The sequence below is a fragment of the Quercus lobata genome, chromosome 7 (genome assembly GCF_001633185.2).
Source record: "Quercus lobata isolate SW786 chromosome 7, ValleyOak3.0 Primary Assembly, whole genome shotgun sequence".
In the NCBI taxonomy this organism is placed as follows: domain Eukaryota; kingdom Viridiplantae; phylum Streptophyta; class Magnoliopsida; order Fagales; family Fagaceae; genus Quercus; species Quercus lobata.
In genome coordinates this window covers 30,852,935-30,875,158 of record NC_044910.1, presented here as the reverse complement: position 1 = coordinate 30,875,158, position 22,224 = coordinate 30,852,935, and the positions used below count along the sequence as shown (strand labels likewise).

At 34.7% G+C, this 22,224-nt stretch overlaps 2 protein-coding genes and 2 non-coding genes across 4 annotated transcripts; 3 read left to right on the top strand and 1 right to left on the bottom strand.

The window, feature by feature from the left end:
* Positions 1–237: 237 nt before the first annotated feature.
* LOC115951173 (hsp70 nucleotide exchange factor fes1-like) lies at positions 238–14,570 on the bottom strand. Its single transcript, XM_031068355.1, has 7 exons — positions 14,564–14,570; positions 3,155–3,298; positions 2,803–2,945; positions 2,662–2,712; positions 1,566–1,787; positions 1,356–1,458; positions 238–1,118 (listed from the first exon to the last, which is right to left on the bottom strand). Exons 2-7 carry the CDS (start codon positions 3,238–3,240, stop codon positions 548–550), a joined length of 1,176 nt encoding a protein of 391 aa, XP_030924215.1. The 5' UTR covers positions 3,241–3,298; positions 14,564–14,570; the 3' UTR covers positions 238–547.
* On the top strand, positions 10,244–10,317 carry TRNAN-GUU. Its single transcript has one exon. It is a non-coding gene; the product is annotated as a tRNA-Asn (tRNA).
* On the top strand, positions 10,795–10,868 carry TRNAN-GUU. The gene has a single exon. It is a non-coding gene; the product is annotated as a tRNA-Asn (tRNA).
* A 4,921-nt stretch (positions 14,571–19,491) lies between the features above and the next one.
* Positions 19,492–21,094, top strand: LOC115952363 (E3 ubiquitin-protein ligase RDUF1-like). The gene has a single exon (XM_031069520.1). The coding sequence runs from the start codon at positions 19,955–19,957 to the stop codon at positions 21,092–21,094; it is 1,140 nt and encodes a 379-aa protein (XP_030925380.1). The 5' UTR covers positions 19,492–19,954.
* The last annotated feature ends 1,130 nt before the right edge of the window (positions 21,095–22,224 follow it).

Below are 22,224 nucleotides of genomic sequence, written 5' to 3'. Positions count from 1 at the left end.
TTACTATTAGGTCAAGATAGAAATTAATTTTTGGTATAAGTGAGTTCGAATCTCTTTTTACTGTAGGTGAAGTTCAAATCTCAATTCTCTTATACAGCAAAAAAAAATTTTACCAGTTGAGCTATAATTGGAACCCCTTTACGGTAGAAGACTGAAATCACTGTTTGCGCTATTCTTAAAACAACTAAATAGCAATCTTTATGAGCAACAATCAGACCAAGATGAAAGAAAAAAGGCTGGAAAAATATTGCACGTCAAAGCGCACCAATATGTCGTATATTACCAACATTGTTTGCTTCACACTGTTAGAGTGTTAGCAACAACAAAAACCATACATATCACAAAATTTCAGGCTATCAACTGTTAATACCATAATATTAACATCAGATTAAAGCAAAAACAAACAAGAATTCTGGGCAGCTTTCCCTAAGTCCAACAGTGAGGACAAGCCATGGGAAAGATGTTCCAAAAAGTACACAACAAAACGTATGGACAAAAAAATCCCAGTTCTGTCTATTCAAGATCCATTGGCATTCTCTCTCTAGTTTTACCTATTCGGCTGTCCATTGGCATCCTCTCCTGCACCTGAATTGTTTTGAATATCTGCAGCCTCAGGTGGAGGACCTCCTAAAAGCAAAGGAGCCTCTTTCTTTTCAGAACTGGGGCTCTTATCAGTGGAAGGGTTAGCAGCCCAAGCTCTGAGAGGAGGTTCAAAATGCTTGCTGGCAACATCAGGTGGTGGTGCATCTTCCCCAGGAAGAACAAGAAGCCCCTTCTCTTTCAATGAGGATGGCTCATTGTAACAAGTATTCCACAGGGAGTCAACAAGCTGCCTCTCCTCCCTTGCAGCCCCAAGATCGTCAGGTGACATCAAGCTGATACCATTGATCCGTTCTTGGAGAAGTTGTTTCAATTTCTCATCTTCACCTAGGCTGCCATCAGCCCCTTTTGTCTCTTCTCGAGCAAGCTCAAGAAGGCCCTTAAGGGCAGCTTCTCGTACCTCTGCATCTTCACTGGAGGCAAGGTGCATCATCATGCGAGGAAATCCAAGCTCACTTACCACATTGCAATCTGAAGCATTCTCATGTAGTAGGTAATGGATCAAGTTGAGGGCTTTCCTGAAAGGCGGTCGATCTTGTAAGTAATTAAGAGTGGAGAAACTAACTTAATTGAGAGACAAAATACAGTAAATCATATATGCATTCCAAAGTATACTATAACTAAATATTGGAAATTGGCTTCTCTCCCCCAAATCCATAATGTTTTTCTTTTAACAATGAAATATCAGACTATATATTCATTTCTGGCTCAAAAAGAAAATGATCATATAAACTGATTACTTTTTACATTATTACCTTTGAAATCTCACATTTTCAGAACCTAAAGCATCTCTCAAGGCTGCATAGCCATTTGCTAGACGGAATGCTGTAACACCTGGTTTGTTATGCCGGATTAAAGCTGAAGAGTCAACCCCAAAGCAAAATTTACAAGTATATCAGTCTAAGCCCAAGCAATTATATGGTTAACAAAAAGAATAAGTTCATTATAGAACTGAAGTCACTCACAAGAGATTGCCCCAAGTGCTTTGGTTCGAACAGCCACGTCAGGGTCTGAAGTAAAATTAGAAAGGAGAGGTTCTAAACCATTTGCTTCCATGACTAGTTGTTGACTACGGGGATTGTTCTGGACAATAGTTGTTACAACTTCTGCAGCCTTTGCACGAATATTTGAGTGGGAGTTTTTCAGGTAACCAAGGAGAGGAACCAAACCACCAATTGAGTGAAGATCTGTAGCATAAGCATTAACAGCCAAAACATGAGGCATACTCTTGACACAACTAAAAACAAAGGATAGGAAAAGTGTGCACAACAAGTATATACAAGTAGCTAGCTACAGAAAAAACCAACCCTTCAAATTTTCTTTAACTCAACTAAAGCAGTAGTAAGACTGTAAGACAAAGGAACGAAAAAGTGTGCAGAACAAGAATATATAAATGGCTAACGAAATTTTTTTTTTAAATGACACCTTAAATTTTCTTAAACGTGATTAAGGCAGAAAGAAGACAGAGGAACAAAATAGTGAGAACAACAGGTATATACATGGGGCTAATGAAACAAAAAAAATTGACACCTTCAATTCTCTTGAAAACTACCAAATCAGTAGTAAGACAAGGGAGAAAAAAGTTCGAGCAAAGGCGTATATAAGTGGCTAATGAAACAAAAAAATGACACCCCAAGTTATCATATGCAATGCCATTAAAGGATAAACCAGTAATGGCTCAAACACTATCCAGCAATCCTTAAGAAAAGGGGGGCAAAATACTGGTGTTAGTAGCTTTATACCTCAATAGATATAAAGAGTGAGGTAGAAGAACCCACTCCAGAAAGGATATATCCCATGGAAAAATTGCAAATTCCTAAATAAATTAGACTTGTATGCGTCAAGCATCCAAGAACACATCATTATACAATGTGACGACCAACATAACAATAACAACAAGACACAATTATCGATCAAGATAGTCACATTGCACATATTCCAATACTCAATGCACTCATTCACACATAATAACTGAAGCAAGCACCAAAGACATAAGCAACTGCATCCCCAAATTTCTCATCACATAAGAAGTAATTCACCAAAAAAATGCAAGAACTTTACCATTGGCCATGTCAATAGACTCCACGTGCTCTTGTAACTCGTCCAACATATCTACCAGTTGACAAACACCAGAACCCAAACCCAAATTAATACGTGACTAAAACATAAAATGAAAAAAACTAGGCTTTTGTGATATAATACCTTCTATATCAGCAGAAGTAACTCCTTGGGCCTCCAAGACTTGCTCAGGAGTTTGCATAACAAGAGTTATCTCTTTCATGCGCTTAACAACATCAACAGTCTGTGCTTGCACAGCTTCCATGAACCATTTTCGATCCTCCTCGCTGATAATATACATAAATGAATGAAATTAATCAACACCAATTTAATTCAAATTGAACATTATTGCAGCAACTAATACAAATTTCACTTATAACCTCGATTATAACCTAAAGTTGCCTCCTTTACTTTTTCCCATGTTTCTAATACATACAAACCCAAAGAAATTTTAAACTCTAAATTAACAAAAATCGTGAAGGAACAATAGGGGTACCTTAAATTGCGACTGGGGTTAGTGCCATCGGAGTGTGCGAGGCTCCACTTGAGCAATCCATCCCAGTTGGGTCCTTCTTTAGCCATTAATACGATTAACAATAACGCTACGAACAAAGACAATCTTCTTCTTCTTCTTCTTCTTCTCTGAGATACAAAGGAAAAGGCTTTCAAGGCTTTTGCAATGAAATTGTAAAGTTGTATATGTAGCAGCGAAAGGAAGGTTCGCGAAACCCCTATAGATTTCGAGCGAGCGGTGGAGAAGTGAAACAGAGAAGGACGACTTTGGTTTTTTTGGTCTATTTGGGTATTTACAAGACTCGGGCTGGTTTAAGGTTTTGAGGCCCAACTACGTTTGGACAATGATTTGTTTTGGAATGAAGGCACGGCCCGGCACGGCTAGTTAATGAGTTCTACGTAAGCCAGTAAACGGAGCTGATCATGGACAATTTAAGCTCGGCTCAATAAAAAACTTATTTATATTTGTTTGTTTATAAATTAACGAAGCTTGAATCTTAATTTTAGGCTCATTTAATAAACAAGCCGAGCCCAAGTAAAAAATTTGCTTACAAGCAAGCTTGTAAACTATTAGGCTTGATACACAACAATTCAAGCATAGACTCATTTATAAGTTTATATGTGTTTGTTAAATAGGCTTGATACACATATCTTAATAATGACATGGCTAACATGAGACTATTACCTATATTATCTTAATTTTTTCCTTCCCTTTAAACTGATCAAAAACCACTTTAGACTATAGTTATATTTAAAAATAAATAAATAAATAATTAAGTAGACTACATATGATCCTTCCCTATCAATTATCTAAAATAAAGTTGCGAAACATGTTAGTATTTCTCATTCATAATAGTTACAAACAAATATTTTTCTAGTCCTTCACCATCTGACGTGAATGTACAAATTGTATTTTGAATAATTGCTGAAGTTGTAGACAAGGAATGATGAATGAATAAATTTAATTGTGTAAATTATTAATTTGAATAATAGCTAATATTAAGTAAAACTAGATGCATGATAAAATGAATTCTCAAAAAAAAAAAAAAGATGCATGATAAAATGAGTATACTATTTTCCTTTTCCTTTTTCTTAATTTTAGAGATTTAAGCATTTAATAATGTAATTTTTTTAGATCTCAAGCTCAAAAACTTGACCTGAACTCGAGTTTGTGCTTGATATTAAGTTTGAGTTTGGCTTGACTAATTAAACAAGCTAAGCTAAGCTAAGCTCAAGCTTTTTGGCTTTACCATGAGCTTAAACTCAAACACTATTTTTAGGCTTGTCACAAGCTCAAGCCAAGCTCGAACTTTTGATTTTTCCTGACAAGCCAAGGTCAAACATGCACTACTCAATAAAGCTCGGCTCGTTTACAGCTCTAATTCTACAATATAATTATACACTATTAAACAAGAAAGAAAATTATTACACTTTTATACCATTACTTTTTGGGTTTGTTTTCATTTTGGTTCCTGAAGATTTTCATAACAGTAACTCTGTGATGTATGCATCCAGCTTTAGCTTAATTACTAGTCATCAGATCTTCAAAGCTTGATGATGATAAAGAACTTGATTACGAAACCATAGGTGTACATACAGGTCTCTAAACTTATCTAGGTCATCCCAAAGCAGTCCTTTTATACTTTAGCAAGTAGAGCTTGAAATTATAGAGATTTAACGACTTATTGGACCTCATTTGGATTCAAGATTTGCTATTCTTGATTGATCGAAGAGCTATTGAAAGGCTATCGAGCCACTCTTGATCGATCAACTAGCTGTCAAGGTAGGTGACGAGATTATAGTAACTTTTGTTCTCTTTAGTCATTATGGGCTTGAGTTTTGGACTTCAAATACACTCTAATCTATATAATTATATAAAACCAAAACTTTTGAAACTCCTACAAATTTCCACATCAGCACGATATTAAAAAAATAATAATAATAAAACTTTTCTAAGTCCCAAACCCGTGCTCTGCCTTCTCTTTCTTGATGTTGTACCTTTTCTTTCACCAAAACTCTTTCACAATGCTCTGCTCTTTCATGATGCTCTGCTTGCCATCATCTATATATGTATAAACACAGACCCACAACCAATCATGACCGTACGCAACTTTTAGATTTGTTGCTCTCAACAGCTATTTTTGTCGTAGATGAAGCCCCATCACCACCGCATGTCGTTTTCGTCACCGATAGAGCCCCATCACCACTGCATGTCGTGGGTACTACCGAAGTGAATTGGGTCTTGATTCTTAATGAGAATCATGGAGTCACCAATCAACACAACGGTCAAAAAGTTGTTTCAAAGAGGGGTGCTAAAGTGGGTCTTGATTCTTTAAAGTGGGTCTTGATTCTTGGTGAACTATGACTCACCGAAGTCACTTTGTTGAAGTGTGGGTACTGGGTTAAGGCAAGCAATATTTGAAACAGAGTTAGGTATTGAAAGAAGTTTGTGGAGGAAAATTGAGAAAAGGGAGAAATAAAGAAGACAAAAGGTTAAGGAAATATGGCTGAGAAAAAACGAAAGAAAAAAGAAATAAAAAAAAGGGTGACCTCAGGGGGGTTGTTGTAGATATTCTAGATATTGTTGAGGCTGACCTCAAGGGAGTTAGTGTAGATAGGCTCTGCCCTCAGTGCCCTGGTATTTCTGTTATTGCTTAGTTCCATTATGTATCCTTTTAACCAAAAAAAAAGACAAAAGACAAAAGATAAGCTTACCTCACATGTATACATTAATCCGATCAAAAAATTAAAAAGGGTGTTGTGTTGGTGGTTTTAACCATTGGGTATAAATAAATTAATAAGAAAGCTATCAAAACATGTCCAAAATCCGTATGATGAATTCATTGCAAAATATTTGGTATTCTTCGATTATACAAGGTTGCTTATTCTATTATGAGGTGTGCATACATGGATTATGAAGCAATGTTATGAGGTGATGTAAATGATTATAACATATTGAATAAATTCTACTACAACTACCATCTATAGCAACTTTTATTAATAATTGTTAATTTCTCTTAATTTGTTAATAATTGTTAAATTTGAATTTTTTGCTTCAATATAGTGATTTTAATATTTCGAGTAGGCGATGACCACCAAAATTATCAAAAAATTAGTTGTATCATCTCTTTGATACCTTATGTTATACAAGTGCATGGCATTATTTTTTGAATCTTACATTTAATGGTTTTCCCGTGCATCGCACGGGTTAGCGACTAGTAACATATAAAACTCAATTATTCATTCACAGTTTGCCAACCTACATCTTGTGGACCTAATATTTTAGAAATTAGATTATTACAACAATAAAAAGAAATAAATAAACTTCTTTACAAAATTTATATACTCTTGGTGGTTGAATTTTATTTAGAGTGTTTTTAAAATTTTTTAAAATTTTGGCAATAGAGATTCACGAGAAAGAGAATTATTTCAATATACTTAATACTTATAGTGTGTCACATGACACCAAGAGAATAATTTATATAATAAAATAAAAAGAAGGTGTCCACATATTATTTTTTTATTTTTTTTTTATTTTTAGGAAAAGAAGGTGTCCACTTGGTGCATGCAATTACATGTAGAACATAATTTTTATCATATAGTATAGGATATTGTTAGAACATGAGCTTATAAAATATCATGGGCGGAGGGAGGGGGGTCGAGGTCGAGAAGGGGGCAATTGCCCCCTTACCTTCTCAAAAATTCTCTATGCATTAATTCAGCAAAAGAATTCTCTACATTAGTAGTAAACTATTAATAAACATAGTAAAAGGTTATTTGCCCCTTCTAACAGAAACAATTTTTTAGTTTTTACTAGTTATATATGTATTAGCTACTTGTCAATAAGAAGACAATTTTACTTTCTTTCTTTTTTTTTTTTTTGGCTGAATAAGACAATTTTACATTCACAAAGCAGTGAAGCTTCACTTTTATTAAATAATAAGTCCCACCTACTAGTACATTGGTTTTGCACACAACTTTGTCGAATAGGACTGGAAAAAAAATATAATGATACCAAATTGTAGCACCTCAACAATCAGCCTCTTATTTACATTTTTTTTTTCTCTTGTTATCAATCATTTTCAGTCTTAACCTAAGTTTTTGTTGTTCTTAAAAAAAAAGCCTAATTTTTGCTATAAACTCAAATGTCTATATAACATTTTAAAAGCATTCATGGCATTGAGTAACATATACAACTTCATAGTAATTTGTCCAGGTCAAATTCTAAATGAGCTCGTATCGAAATAGATTTTGCAATTGAGTAAATTAAATTAGGAATGAAAAAAATGAATTAAAGTGAAATTTTATATTAGATTATGTATGACAATGACTTTGGCATATAGTCATTTATTTATTTTGTTACAATTAATATTTCTTAGATTAATTTTACCTTCAATCTTGACCCTCCTAACCTGAAATTCTGGCTCCGCCACTGTAAAATATATAATTTTTTATGAATATTTTTGTGACAACGACTAGATGATTTATTATAATTTACCCAAGTCTTTGATTAAAGATAGCCACTCGACATAAAGAGAATATGGCCACTTATTACAAAGAAAGAATAACCACTAGTGACTAGTTGCAACTATACTTTTTAAGACTCATCTTTTATTATATAGTATACGGGTTGTTATTATAGTGGAAAGTTCAACAAAAATTATTTTTATATCATACTTACATTTTAATAAAGTGTTAATAAATTAAAATTTCAAATTAGAGATTTTGTTGAAAATAACTTATCTGATGATCAAACATGATTTAATCACAATTTATTAAGTATTAGGTTGCTTTATGGAAAAAGGCAGTGAGCTTCCACTTAATTTAAACCAATGAAGTTTAGCACTATTTGTAACTCTGAAAACTTCAACGATGTGAAAAAAAAAATGTACATTTTTAAGAACTTATGTGTAAATATTAGAAGAAGTTAATAAAAGTTTTTTTATAATAAAAAATCATTTAAAAAAAAAAATCATTTAACATATTGATAAATGTGGTAAAGGGTTTACCTTCTATTCATAAAACTAAAGAAAAATGATTGAGCAATTAGAAAAAATGTAAGATCGCGGTGATGTATGTGCAATACAATTTCAGATTTTATTTATGTTTTGTTACTAAAGAATAATAATTATTTCATTCAAGGTTCTTGTATTAATTGTAACGTTGATTTGTATCAAATGTGCCTAAAGTTCCTAAAAAGAAAATTAAATAAATAAAAATTGCCCAAAGTTATTATCTAAACATTACAAACCAAAAACATTGAGTTCATTGATGATACGTCTTAAACAGCACAAAAACATTGATGAAACAACAGGTGTGAGCCGCCAGGGCCGCCTGGCTGCTAAAGAAACATTTTTAATGCTAAATCTGCTACTTAAGCTGGGTGATTCATTGGGAAATTATAGTGTGCTTCCGGAGTACTATAAATGTATATTTCTTCCTCTCACATGAATAGTAGGTTTCACTAATTAAATTCATGATAGAACCCACCATTCATGTGAGAGGAGGAAATTATAGTGTGCTCCCGGAGTACTATAAATGCGTATTTCTTCCTCTCACATGAATAGTAGGTTCCACTAATTAAATTCATGATAGAACCCACTATTCATGTGAGAGGAGGACTACGCATTTATGATACTCCGGGAATACCTAATAATTTTATTATTCACTGACCAAGCAATTAATTTGTACACATTCTCATAACAGATTTCTTATTTTTATTCAAATCAGCAATTAATTTGTACACTTTCTTATAACATATTTCTTAGTATTCTAAAATAAAAAAAAAAAAAAAAAACAATGGGCTAATTCCATGTTGAAAAAATGAGGGTGGGTTATAGATATTTAAAGCCTGTATTGTGTATCCAAGAGTTAGACCATTTTGGATATACACCACTGTTAATTTCTTTAAAACCTTCTACCCTCTCCCCTTGTGTGTGTGTTAAAATACTTAGTATTCTCAAAAAAAAAAAACAGTGAGGTTAATCACATGTTGAAAAATGAGTTTGAATTATAGAAGTTTAAAACTTGTGTTGTGTATCCAAAAATTATACCCTTTTGGATATACATTACTGTTAGTTTCTTTAAAACTTTATCTCTTCTCCTCTTGTGTGTGTGTTAAAATACTTATCAAATGCTAATCAAATAAAAAATTCATTAAAAAAAAGCTAATCAAGTAGTACCAATCAATAAGTAGGCTCTTAACTCATTCAAATCAGCATTAGCTTATGGTAGCAAATGCTAATCAAATAGTAGAACCAACGTCAGAGAGCAACAAGAGACACTTGCAGTCACATCCACTAGTGAGATCGAACTCAAATGGTTTGAAGAGATCTAACAAAAAATTAAATAAATAAATAAAACCCATCATCAAAGCATGCAGTTCAATTATTAGGCCAAAGATTGCGTGAGGGAGACAAAAATCACAAAACTAGGCCTACTTTTCATTTTTTAATTTAAATCATTATTAATGACAACTCTGGCGTAACAACATTTTTGTATGAGCAATTAGTCCTAGACTTAAATTTCTTTCCAAATGTGTCAATCATCCGCATAGAAATTGTTTTATACCACGAGATTTGTAACTATTTTTCTTACTTTTCTTATTAGATACTCTCAAAATAAAGCGATAATGTATATCCGTTTTTCACATAAATAATGGATTACATTAAGAATAAAATTAGTGAAATTAGTATTATGTAAGAGATATAAACAAGTATTGTGTATTCACATCGTTGTACTTTCAGAGACTATTTTATAATTACTCATCTTTTTATACCTTGATATTAATTTTTTTTACTTGTTATTATGCCTTTTAAGTCCTATATCATTTGTATAAAGCTCAAAAGAATCAACTAGTTAACAGAATAATAAGTTGTGATAAATTATCTAAAAATATTATCCACGGAAACAATAATAACATATTTTTTTAAAATATATATATACACCGTATACATCTACTCTGCAACTGTAATTACGAATACGTTAGGGTAAATATAATGTCAAAGTTGACTAAATAATTGAATGATGCGTTATTTTTTAAATTTAAAAAGTTTAAACCACTGAATATAGGGCTGGAATAGCTCAGTTGGTTAGAGCGTGTGGCTGTTAACCACAAGGTCGGAGGTTCAAGCCCTCCTTCTAGCGCTGAAAAGCTATTATATTTTTGGCTTTATGTTCTAGAGTTCTTATGTTATTTTTTCTACCTTTGGGCTGAAAACCAATGAAATATATATTAATCTTTAGCACTCCCAGCAGTCATATGTTATTTTTCTGCCATTTCAGGACCAATAATTTCGTATTGAATTCATTTTCCTAAAAAAAAAAAAAAAATCATAAAGTTAAATTTTCAAATGAGACTATTTATTCTAGGGTAGCAAATTTACTTATAATTAACCTTTTTAACCCATTTTACACGAAAGGGTTTTTTTTTTTTTTTTTTTTTTCTAATAAAAGATGTATAATCTCTATCTTAAAACTCTAAACTTTTGACAAAAGGATATAACATATTTCATGATAAAAAAAATTAATGAATGAATTACGGAATAACCAACAATGTCAAGTTATTAAAAATTGAATAACTTATTATTTAATTTGATAAATTATTAAACCCTTAAATGTACTGCTGGAATAGCTCAGTTGGTTAGAGCGTGTGGCTGTTAACCACAAGGTCGGAGGTTCAAGCCCTCCTTCTAGCGTTTTTACACAACCATTTGACATGCAAGGGTTTTCGTTTTAAAATACAAAAATGTATAATTTCTATCTTATTAAGATTTTTTTTTTTTAAAAAAAAAAACTATTGAAGATGGTAAGAACATTGTGTTGTTAATAATATTGATAACCATTACCGTCTTTTTTTTTTTTTTTTTTATCTTTTTTTATATAATTTTAGAGGTTTGTTAAAAAAACAAAAATACTCTAAAGTCGTTACGATTTTGGAATGAAATTTAATCTAAACTCTTTCAGAGAAATACAATGTCCACAACTTTTTTACAATATTTTCACAACAAATCTTATGTGACAGATTGTTACGGGTTGTTATTGGTGGGATAAAAAATTAATTTCAATAGTAAGTTCAAATTAAAACCAATAACAACTAACCACCTATGATTTGTTGTGAAAATGTTGTAGACGTAACACTTCTCAAGAAAATATGTTTAAAAAATGTGGTTGGGAATATTGTCCAAATCCAAACTAGGCCTATCCACAGGTCGGTCTTGGTCGAGTTTGTGCCCAACCTAAAACTGACCCAATTACTTTGGGTCTACCATTTATGGACCCGTCGTCGACCGGTAAAAGGGGTTTATTTGGGTGGTCAGACCTCCTCAGATACAAGTCGATCCTCGGTCGGGGTTGAAATTTGCAGAATTATACTGGAATCTGCTGAAATCCACCAAATCTGTACCAAATCGAGCTTGATATGTTGAGATCTGGCCGAATCTCGACAAGATCAGGTTGAATCTCAACGAGATCTCGAAGAGATCAGGCCATTTCTCGACTAATCGGACCAAAACGACTTGTGAAACTCTCCCATCAATGGAAAACGACTACTTTTCCGATGTAATACAGTCGGGTCAATTTTTTTTTTTTTTTTTTTCATGTTCAGACCAGCCAACCAACCTGCCAATCTCAAGTTCTAGGGGTGGAGACCCACTGTCGACCTATCACCGGCGCCGGGACCGCCGGTTCTCAAATCAGATCGACTGAGTTGGCCCGGTGGGTTAGTTGACGGGTTGGTTTGGACACCCCTAATCCAAATGCATATTTTAATGTTGTGTTTGGAATGAAAGGAAGAGGAGAGAAGAGAAAAGAAATTGGCGGAAAGGATTGTATTTCCATTGTTTAGTTAGCTAGAGAGATGAGAAAACAAAGCAAATGAAATTCATCTAGGCCCACCTTTTCCAATCCACTAAAATTGGGTAGAAATGGAGAGAAAGGTGTATTGGGGAGATCAGCCGCATTTCTTGACTTTTTATTGCTTTTATAATTACAATTTTGCCCATTAGCCTTTTACTCTCTTCTCCACTTACTGAGGGTATAAAAGTAAAAAAAAATACTTTTTTTTTGGAAAATTTCCTTTTTTTTTTTTTTCCAAATCAAACAAATAAAAAATGAACAATTTCTTCTTTTTTTCTTTTTTTTTTTTCCTCCCTACTTCCAAACATATGCAAGGGAAACATTTATTTTTTCCTTTGTTTATCATTTATTTTCTCCTTAATCATTTCTTTTCTTTTCTCTTCCTCCATTTACAACCAAACACATAGTAAGTTTTTGCTCAAATTAAAAAAAAAAAAAAAAAAAAAAAATCCAAATGCATATTAGTGATGATTATAATAAAAAATTAAAATCAATAACAAATTGAAGATTGTAAGTATTCTAACTGTCTACGCAATAATTTTCTCCTTATCATCCATCACTATATGTCTTCCTTGTCATCTTCTTTTGTTCAATCTAAGAAGTTGTCATAATCTCCCCTTATAAATCCTTTAATCCTTCAAAAATTTTATAATTAATATATATACTCTAAAGCTTTCATCATTGCTAAATTTTTTTACATTATGGGTGAATGAATACTTGACATTGTCTAAAAAGTGTGACAAGGTCCTTACTTCTTGTGAGAATCGCGACTCAAATGAACTGCATTTTAGTTTCTTTTCTTTAGTGGATAAAGAGATGGAATCTCCTGATTGCAAATTTCAAGGTGAAGATTTTATTATCAATAATGATTCCTCGTGATCTAAGAGCCTGTTTGGTTGTGTTGTTTAAACAACAATTTTCGTTGTTTAAAAATACAACATACATTTCCACAACACTTTTTTACCCACACGTATTTTCACAACACTTAAACAATTTTACTAGAACAACATTACCAAATAGCCCCCTAAGAACTTACAATGGAATCGTTACATAGGTACAATGGATATTATAAAATAGTTTACCTAATGAGCATCCAATCAATAACAAAAGTAGAAAATTAATATAAAGAATAAAGAACTCCATGTGCAAAAGATCGACATAATTCTAATGCTAATAGCAAAACATAAATTCAAGTTAGTCATAAGAAAAATAAACAAGCATACTTGAACAATGAAAATATGCAATGCACTCTAATCTAGGATCAAAATGGAATATTTCACATGTCATCAAAGAAATTCAAATTAACCATCAAATATGAAAATTCAATAATAAAACCTATATTTTATCGCTTTATGCAAATTAATCTAATTTTTTCAACAATGTGAAGGCACGTTGCTTTTATTTACTGATGAAGTATGAAATTAGTAGGCCGCAAGTTCCGAACACTAAGGTGGATCAACAGCCTGAAAAAGAAAGAAAGACTATCAGAGTTGACCATAGGGCTGTAAATGAACCAAGTCATTTATAAAAGCTCGTTCATGTTTGTTTGTTTATAAACAAACCAAGCTTAAGCTTTAGTTTTAGGATTGTTTAATAAACAAGCCACGCCCAAGTAAAAACTATTGTTCATAAACAAGCTTGTGAACACCAAGGCTTGATACAAAAGTAACAAAACAAGTTGAGTCTAGGCTTATTTATGAGTTTGGTAATAAAATTGATATAAACTTGACAAGTAAACTCACATCCTTCTAAGATTTTCATAAATTATAAGTTGAAACCACTCATCCAAATCAAATAGGCTAGATAATAAACTTAATATGGGCTTGATAATATACTTATGTTGGATCTTAAGCTTAAAAGCATGATATTGAACTTGAGTTTGGGCTTGATATTGAGCTCGACCTTGGCTTGACTAATGAATCAAGCCAAGCTCAAGCTTTTATACTTTATAACAAGCTCAAGCTTGAATATTATTTGTAGGCTTATATCAAGCTCAAGCCAAGCTTGAACATTCTATTTTTGCTGTCGAGTTGAGCTTAAACATTCACTACTCGACAAAGCTCGGTTCGTTTACAGCCCTAGTTAACTAGGTGGAACCGGCTGAGGACCCTTCGACAACTAAGTCATTATTTCTCTCAATGACCTAAGTATGAAAAGTGGATGAATAGTTGTGCATACCTTTACTTGGTGAAGTTTGGTCCCTTTTATAGAGAGTTTGGAGTGGGTCTACTTGTTAGGTACCACTATTATTGTGGGAGACGTGTGACTTTAGTAGGAAGAGTGGAGTGAATTTTGGGGAATTCACCCCACGTTTTGGAATAGTGGATCATGGTGTAACTGTTCTTGATTTGCAAAGAACACCTTAGAATTTACTATAAGTTTTCATCCATCATCTATGGGTTCTTGTCTTTAGACAACCTATCTTCTACTTAGTCAAACTTGCCCCTTCCTGGTGCTACTACTTTGTTCTTTCCTTCTGGACGATCATCTTGGACAGACGTTGTTTACTTGGATGACTCTAATGGATGATATATACCTTCTTCTTTTTTTTTTGGGACTGAGACGATACATACATTTTAGTAGCCCATCATTTACAAAATTACCATTATGATTTTAAAAAACAAAAAATGAGCGTTGAAAATGTCTTTTTGGTGTTTTTTAAAAAGGGTTTGGCTTACCTCTAGTACTTTTTAAAAAATAATTTCTTTTTATTTTAATGAGAGATTATCACATCACCCACTAACTAATAAAATACGAAGATTAAAACTCACTACCACTTGCCATTGTATATTTAAAATAAGAGGACATGTCCAGTTAAAAAAATACAGGAAGTAAGTCAAACCCCTCTAAAAATACATTTGTATAGCAAAATTGAGTCATCATTTTTTTTTTTTTTTTTTGGGGTAGAAACAGGAGGTCTTATTTAATTATAAAAGAGTTTATACATCAATAGCTATATCCGGCCTTCGGGCACACAGACTACTACTCCTTAGGCCTACCATATCCCTTACAAAACACGGATATACAAAACTAGGACAAGTGTCATAGATAGTCAAAACTTGATGTTGGTGGTTTCCTCGTCTCACGAGAGCGTCAACACATGCGTTTGCTTCACGGTAGATGTAGTGCACCTAAACCTTCCATGCTTGCACCATAAGGCTCCTGCAATAACATAATAAAGGAAATGCATCAGGAGGGAAATTAGAATTCTCCTTAGTTAACCAAGATAAGACTATCATAGAATCAATTTCAAGTTGGATAAATTTAAATCCCAAGTCCCATGCCAACATAAGGCCCTGACGAACTGTTCCCAGTTCTGCCATATTGTTAGTCATAATGCCCATATTTAAAGAAAAACCTGATATCCATACCCCGGAGCTATCTCTCAGAAGGTTCCCTGCACCTGCCATTCCTAGGTTGTCTAGAGAACTACCATCCATGTTTAGCTTTATAAATGGTTCAGCTGGAGTAGTCCACTTAATAGTTTGAGAGACCTTACTTTGGATTGGTTTATTAGGGCCCGCTAAGTAAAAAAATTCGATAACGGCCTGAATTGTTTTATAGATTAGTCTATGCTGGGAGCTAGATTGATTGTGAAATATATGCTCATTTTGAGCTAGCCATAGGTGCCAACATAGAAATGGAAAGCATATTTTCCAAGGCAATTGTTGGTGCAAGATAACGGCATTACCAGTCGCATTGGTTTGCAACCAGGATTGCAAGGGTAATTGAAAGAATGTAAGTGGCAAGCTACTCGGTGATTGACACCAGACCTCCTTAGACCATGGGCAATCTCTTAAAATATGGATAGTTGTTTCAGGAATATTGCATCTAGGACAGTGATCACTTATGTGTGGTCGAGAAAAAGCTAAATACTGCCTTGTAGGAACCCGATTACGCATGGCTTTCCAAATGAATAGTTGGATCTTTTTGGGACATTGTAGCTTCCAGATCCAGTTTCACAGAGGTTTTTCTCTTGGCACATTTTTTGTTTGGTATAGATATTTTGAGGCTGAATTGACTGAGCAAATACCATTATTATAGGGCCACACAAAGGAATCAGGGATCCTAGTAAACTGTGCTACATGAATACCTCTAATAAGTTGCTCAATTTGTTTTGGGAGAGGCACTTGAAGGCAGTCTAAAGTCCAAGCATGGTTATTGCGTAATGAGCTAACTAGACATTGTTCTATAATGGCCCAGCAATGCGACTCTGGAGGGTGCCTCCAGGAATCCAGTTATCCTGCCATACCTGTATATGTTGGCCATCTCCTAAGATCCATTTCATACCACGCTAGAGCCATCGTGTGCCTTCATGCATGGCTTTCCAAATATGGGAGCCTTGTGGATTACGGACACTATCAAAGAGGTTCGTGTTTGGAAAATATTTGGCTTTTAAAACTTAAGCCCCTAACATATTTGGTTACTGATGAAGTCACCAGGCCTAGTTCATAAGAATTGCCACGTTCAGGGATGGAACCATGTTGAGGTTGAGGGGGGCTGTGGCCCCTCCCTTCCCCAAAATTTTTTAAAATATTAAATAGTAAGGTATATATTTAAGATTTTTGAAAGTAAGCCCAAAAAAAATTATATTTGCCCCCTCAAGAAAATTATATTTGCCTCACTCGATTTCGAATCCTAGTTCTGTCCTTGGCCACGTTCATATGGCGAGTCGATTGTAAACCCAGACCCCCTGCGTTCTTGGGAATCGTAATAGTTTCCCAACTTACTGTATGACATCTTCTCTGCTAATTCGTATCTCCCCATAAGAACTTACAACTGTATTTGTCTAATGTTCGGCTAACTTTCTGGGGAAGTAGGGTTGTTTGCATGGCATAGATAGGGATAGAAGCCACCGAGAATTTGATTAATGTAATCCTGCCAGCCATTGTAAGATATTTGGCCTGCCAACCTTCAATTTTCTTTTGGATTTTATCAACTAAAAATTGATATGCATTGGCTGTTTGTCATGTGGTAAAGACGGGGGTCCCTAGATATGTGCCTATTTGCGTCGTAGTTGGTAATCAAAGATTCCTACAATAAGAGCCTTCGATCTTCGAGGAGTATTAGCTGTAAACCAGATACAAGATTGTGGGTACTGATAATTTGGCCTATGAAAGATAGAATTTTTGTAAAATGCTTCTAAGGTTTTGGCATTCAGTTAACTTAGCTTTGGTGAACATGAAGATATCATCTGCAAAAAATAGATGGGATATTCAAATTTGGCCTCAGAATCCTATAAGGTGGATCTTTCTATCTCGAACTGCCTCTTCCAAAAGCATGGAAAGGCGTTCCAAGTACAAAATAAAGAGGTATGGGGATAGCAGATCTTCCTAGCGCACTCCCCTACTTGGAATCACTTCTGGCAGTAGAGCTTCATTCCACTAAATATGATATTGCGTTGATATTATCATGTTCATAATCAATTTAATTAAAACAGGCGGAACTTGAAAAAACTAAAGAGATTCCTGAATAAATGACCACTCTAATCGATCATAAGCTTTTGCAAGGTCTAATTTGAGCATCACATACCCATTTTGCCCTCTTTTACGCACCATTGTACAAATAATTTCTTGAGCTAAAATAATATTTATTTCTTTTTTATTAAAGTACTCAACCAAACAAACTTAAACGTGAAAACATATTTCAAAACTCTTACGAAACAAGTATTTGTAGTTTGTCAAGCGTCCTGTATGCTAAAAATATTTTCATTAAGATTCTTATTTTCAAAAACTTCTATAATTAAAGTTCTACATATAAAAATATATAGACAAAGTCAAAGCTTCCACGTCAAAATTTTTAAATGAAGTGGGTTTTTAGTGGGGTTTTTTTGAAGGTAACTTTGTTAAGAACAAAAATTGTAAAAGTAACCTGTTTTTTTTTTGAGAAATAATTTTAACCTGTGATGTTTGTTCATTATAATTTATTTATTTATTTATTTTTTTATCAATAAACTAAGACAAATTGGTTTTTTAGTGTAGGTGGGGATCGAATCCCAGATTTTTTTTTTCGACAACAATAAATTTTATCATTTGAGTTAGCTGGAATCCATAGTAACATATTGTTAAGTGATGGACAGTTGCTGATCTCACTTTCATTTTGTAAAAAAAGTGGCATTATTAGATTTATTTATTTCTTGCTTATATATATACACACACATATATCTTTTACGGATAAATTCCAGATAAAATTTTCTTTAAAGGAATTTCATGTTTTATTCATTTTGCTCCACTTGTTATAGGATCCTAAAAAATGAGCTAAGTACTTTGCTGGTTTTATTTAAAAGCATTAGCACTGGGGTGTAAAACCTCTTAAACGACTATTTTAACAATGCACACAGCTCAAATTGAGCTTTACCCAGATGTGTATTGCTAAATTTTTTTGGCAATTGTGAACCATAAATTTTTATTTATAATAATTACGGTAGCAAATTTGTATTTATTTTTTATTCAATTTATTGTCACTTTTCTCTTTATACTATTTTATTATTTTTTTTTTTTTTTTTGAGAAACTTCTCTTAATTTTGTTGAGAGGTAAATAGACTTAACACACACACACAGAGCGAGTGGGGGGCCGAGTTTAATATCACACAACTCACTCCACACAAAAGTCGGTAACTCTTGTGGGGAGTGTGAAGGCTTTAAACCCTTGTGGACACACACACACAGGCGATGTGGGACAAACCCACTTGAGCTTTTTTTGAGAAACTTCTCTCAATTTTGTTGAGAGGTAAATAGACTTAACACACACACACACACACTATTTTATTATGTTGTATATAAAAATAAGAAATAAGATAGTTAATCTAAATGAGGAATATTATATTTATAATATTTTCACAATAAATTTTAAATAATAAATTATCATTATTAAAATAAAAAAATAATTTTAATAATAAATTCATATTTGCAAAAATATCGTAGAAATAGCAATAATATAATGAAAATTTTGTAAATGAACCAGTGTGAATACGTGAATGCTCTAAAAATGGTCTAGCGGAATCAGAAATAGATAGCCTACTCCTATAGTCTAAATAGCCTTGGTTAAACGGGCCCCCCGTTGTCGTGATCGCATCTTTGTGGTCGAAACGTCAAACAAACTGAGCGACGTTTTGCCTCCTTGTCCGAATTCGCATCTTCCGCGACTTTCGCTCCTACCTAAAAATCATTCCATTCCAACTCGCCGGTTCCCGTAACCTCTGTTCATACCTCATACCCAAATTACTTTCATTGAGACACATTAACGTCACTAATAACGCCGTCAACATACCAACCAACTAATATCATCTTAACACGTGTACAAAAGTTATCACTCGCTCGTCAGAACCCACCAATTACCACTTGTTTTTTCTTTTTCTTTTTTCCTTTCTTTCCAAACCAATAAAAAAAGAAAAAAGAAAAATAATTTCGGTAATTAAGCGTGAGTACCACGCTTAAAAGAGTCACGCGCTTTCACCGATGCAGCTTCCACGCTGCTCTATTAAATTAAAATAAAAAACAAAATATCCTTCAAATTCTCATTTTTCACGTCTCTCTGCTTATTGTAGTTGTGGTGTGTGTTACTACATTTTCCTACGATTCAGGTTTTTCCTTTTCCATGCTTGTCACTTCCTCTCTCTCAAAAAAAACCGGAGAATTCAATTTCTTCGTTTTCTTCTTTCTCCGATCTCTGAAGAGGAAAAAAGAAGAAGCTTTCTTTCTTCAATTTCGTTTCCATTTCCTTTGATTCAATTCCTTAGCGTCCAAGTCCACTCAAAAGCTTCGATCTTTTTGACCAAGAAATTGAGGGTATTTTACTACTTTTGCCCTTCTGTTTTTCAACAAATTGAAGAAAAGGAGAAAAGATATTATTAGGGTTTTCGTTTCTTACAATTTTACAAATCCCCGCAAAATTATCGGTGGGAATTTGATTTGATTTGATTTGATCGATGGCTTCGACTGCCTCGTCCTACTGGTGCTACAGGTGCAACCACTTCATCCGGGTCCGGGTTCGGGTCGAAGACGCCGTCCTCTGCCCCGATTGTGGCGGCGGATTCGTCGAAGAAACCCCGACCCGATCCCCGCCCCACCGGTTCCCCGCCGCAATGTACATCGACAACCCGCCCAATCCGGAGCACAACGCAATCCCAATCCCAATCCCTAGGCTCCGCCGCAGCCGGAGGAACGGTGGGGATCGCTCGCCGTTCAACCCGGTCATCGTCCTCCGTGGGAACGAGCCCGAGAGAGGGAATTTCGAGCTCTACTACGACGATGGAGCCGGGTCGGGGCTTCGGCCTTTGCCGGCTAGTATGTCGGATTTTTTGATGGGATCAGGGTTTGATCGGCTTCTCGAGCAATTGGCGCAGTTGGAAATCAATGGGGTTGGAAGGTTAGAGCATCCACCCGCTTCAAAAGCCGCTATCGAATCGATGCCGTTTGTGAAGATCGTTGGGAGCCATGTCTCCATGGAGTCTCATTGCGCAATTTGCAAAGAACCGTTTGAGCTGGATTCGGAGGCGAGAGAGATGCCTTGTAAGCACATTTACCATTCGGATTGTATTCTGCCATGGCTTTCGATTAGGAATTCGTGCCCGGTGTGTCGGCACGAGTTGCCCACGGATGTGCGTGGTGGGAGTGGTAGGAGTTCGCCGGAGTTGGACCCTGTAACGGGTCCGGCTCGGGATGAAGAGACCATGGGATTGACGATTTGGAGATTGCCCGGTGGCGGGTTTGCGGTTGGGAGGTTTACTGGGGGGATAAGAGCAGCAGAGCGTGAGCTGCCTGTTGTTTACACTGAGGTGGATGGTGGGTTCAATGATGGAGGGTTTAATGGTGGTGGTGGTGGTGGTGGTAATAATGTTCCAAGGAGGATTTCGTGGGAGACAAGTATGAGAAGCTCAAGGGAGAGTGGCGGGTTGCGCCGTGCGTTTCGTAGTTTCTTCTCATTCTTTGGGAGGCTTAGAATTACTTCATCAACCTCAAGGTCAAGGTCTGAGCCGCAAAGGAGTCACTCTAATTTAGTGTTTAGTCGATCGTGGAGGAGGCGGCAGCGTGGTCAGCCAGCGGCTTTGGATGATGACAGATGGTAAATTTTTTGATTTTGTAATGAGAGAGGTGTTGAATTGCTTATATTCTTTATCTAGGGTCTTCTCTAATTGTTTCAGTAAGACTACAATGTTTTCACATATGTATATTGTTTGATTTTACTTGCTGTACATAACAACACATGAGAAAGAGTTGAGCCATTTTTCAGTTTTGAATTCTGTCAAAGAGAGAAATGAAGTGGCAGATCACTTAGATTTTCACACTAGTGGAAGGAGAAGAAGATAGTTATGCAATTAGAGTGGGCCTTCAAAAGTTATGGAGGTAAATCCCCTTGTAGCTGCGCTTGTACTAATGTTGTACCTTATTGAGCTCCGCCAATCTTTTTATTACAATAGGAAATGCACACTTTCTTCTCTTAATGTATTTGTAGAAGCTGTTTGGTATGTAATATCTGCCGTTCCTTGTAGACAATTTTGAACTTTTTTATTGTATGTAACATGGTTTCTTTCCCTCTGTGGTCTTGTGTCCTTTTGGGCGCTTTTGACTCCACATGCTACTCTTCAATAACAGTGGCTTACTTGCTAAAATTTGTCCAATTCAATTTTCTTGATTTATGTTGGAGGTTTCTTAACATAGAATGTCTGCCATAATACATTTATGGATCAGAGGATTGTGGTTGCGAGTGGGACCAATGGTCATTAGGTTGTAAACAATACAGGATGGCTAGTTAACCAGGAGACGTTGATCGTATTGATTTCAAAAGCTTCCTGGAATCAACTATTAGATAGGCTGCAGTTGTAGCTTATTACTTGCATGGACTGCTATGGAGTGTTTTTATGAAACGGTTCTTAATCATCCTGATACTTGTTGGGTATTGTTAATTTGTTTTTCTTACCTGTTCTTGTGATGATATTCATAGGATAGTTGATTTTGTAGCATCACCTGTAATCCTGACCAGATTCATTTTGAAAGTTCTTCATAACTGAAAATTAGCAGCAGAACCACTAGCTTGAGGGGCTGCTGCAATACTTTGGCATCATTGCTACAGGTCAGTTTTCCTGCAGTGTATTGTTGTGGAGAACTTGTGGTGATGTAACCCTTAAATGCACTTCTTTTTAAACTCAAAATTATTATAATGTATAAAAAAAACATGGTGTAATGTATAGCATGCAGG

Excerpts from the sequence above, each read along its gene's own strand:
- LOC115951173 (XM_031068355.1), bottom strand. The coding sequence starts at position 3,240 with ATGGCTAAAGAAGGACCCAACTGGGATGGATTGCTCAAGTGGAGCCTC. Across the intron at positions 2,713-2,802 it reads TACTTCTGCTGATATAGAAG|ATATGTTGGACGAGTTACAA; the intron begins GTATTATATCAC and ends GTCAACTGGTAG. Across the intron at positions 1,788-2,661 it reads GTCTATTGACATGGCCAATG|ATCTTCACTCAATTGGTGGT; the intron begins GTAAAGTTCTTG and ends CTTATGCTACAG.
- LOC115952363 (XM_031069520.1), top strand. The coding sequence starts at position 19,955 with ATGGCTTCGACTGCCTCGTCCTACTGGTGCTACAGGTGCAACCACTTC.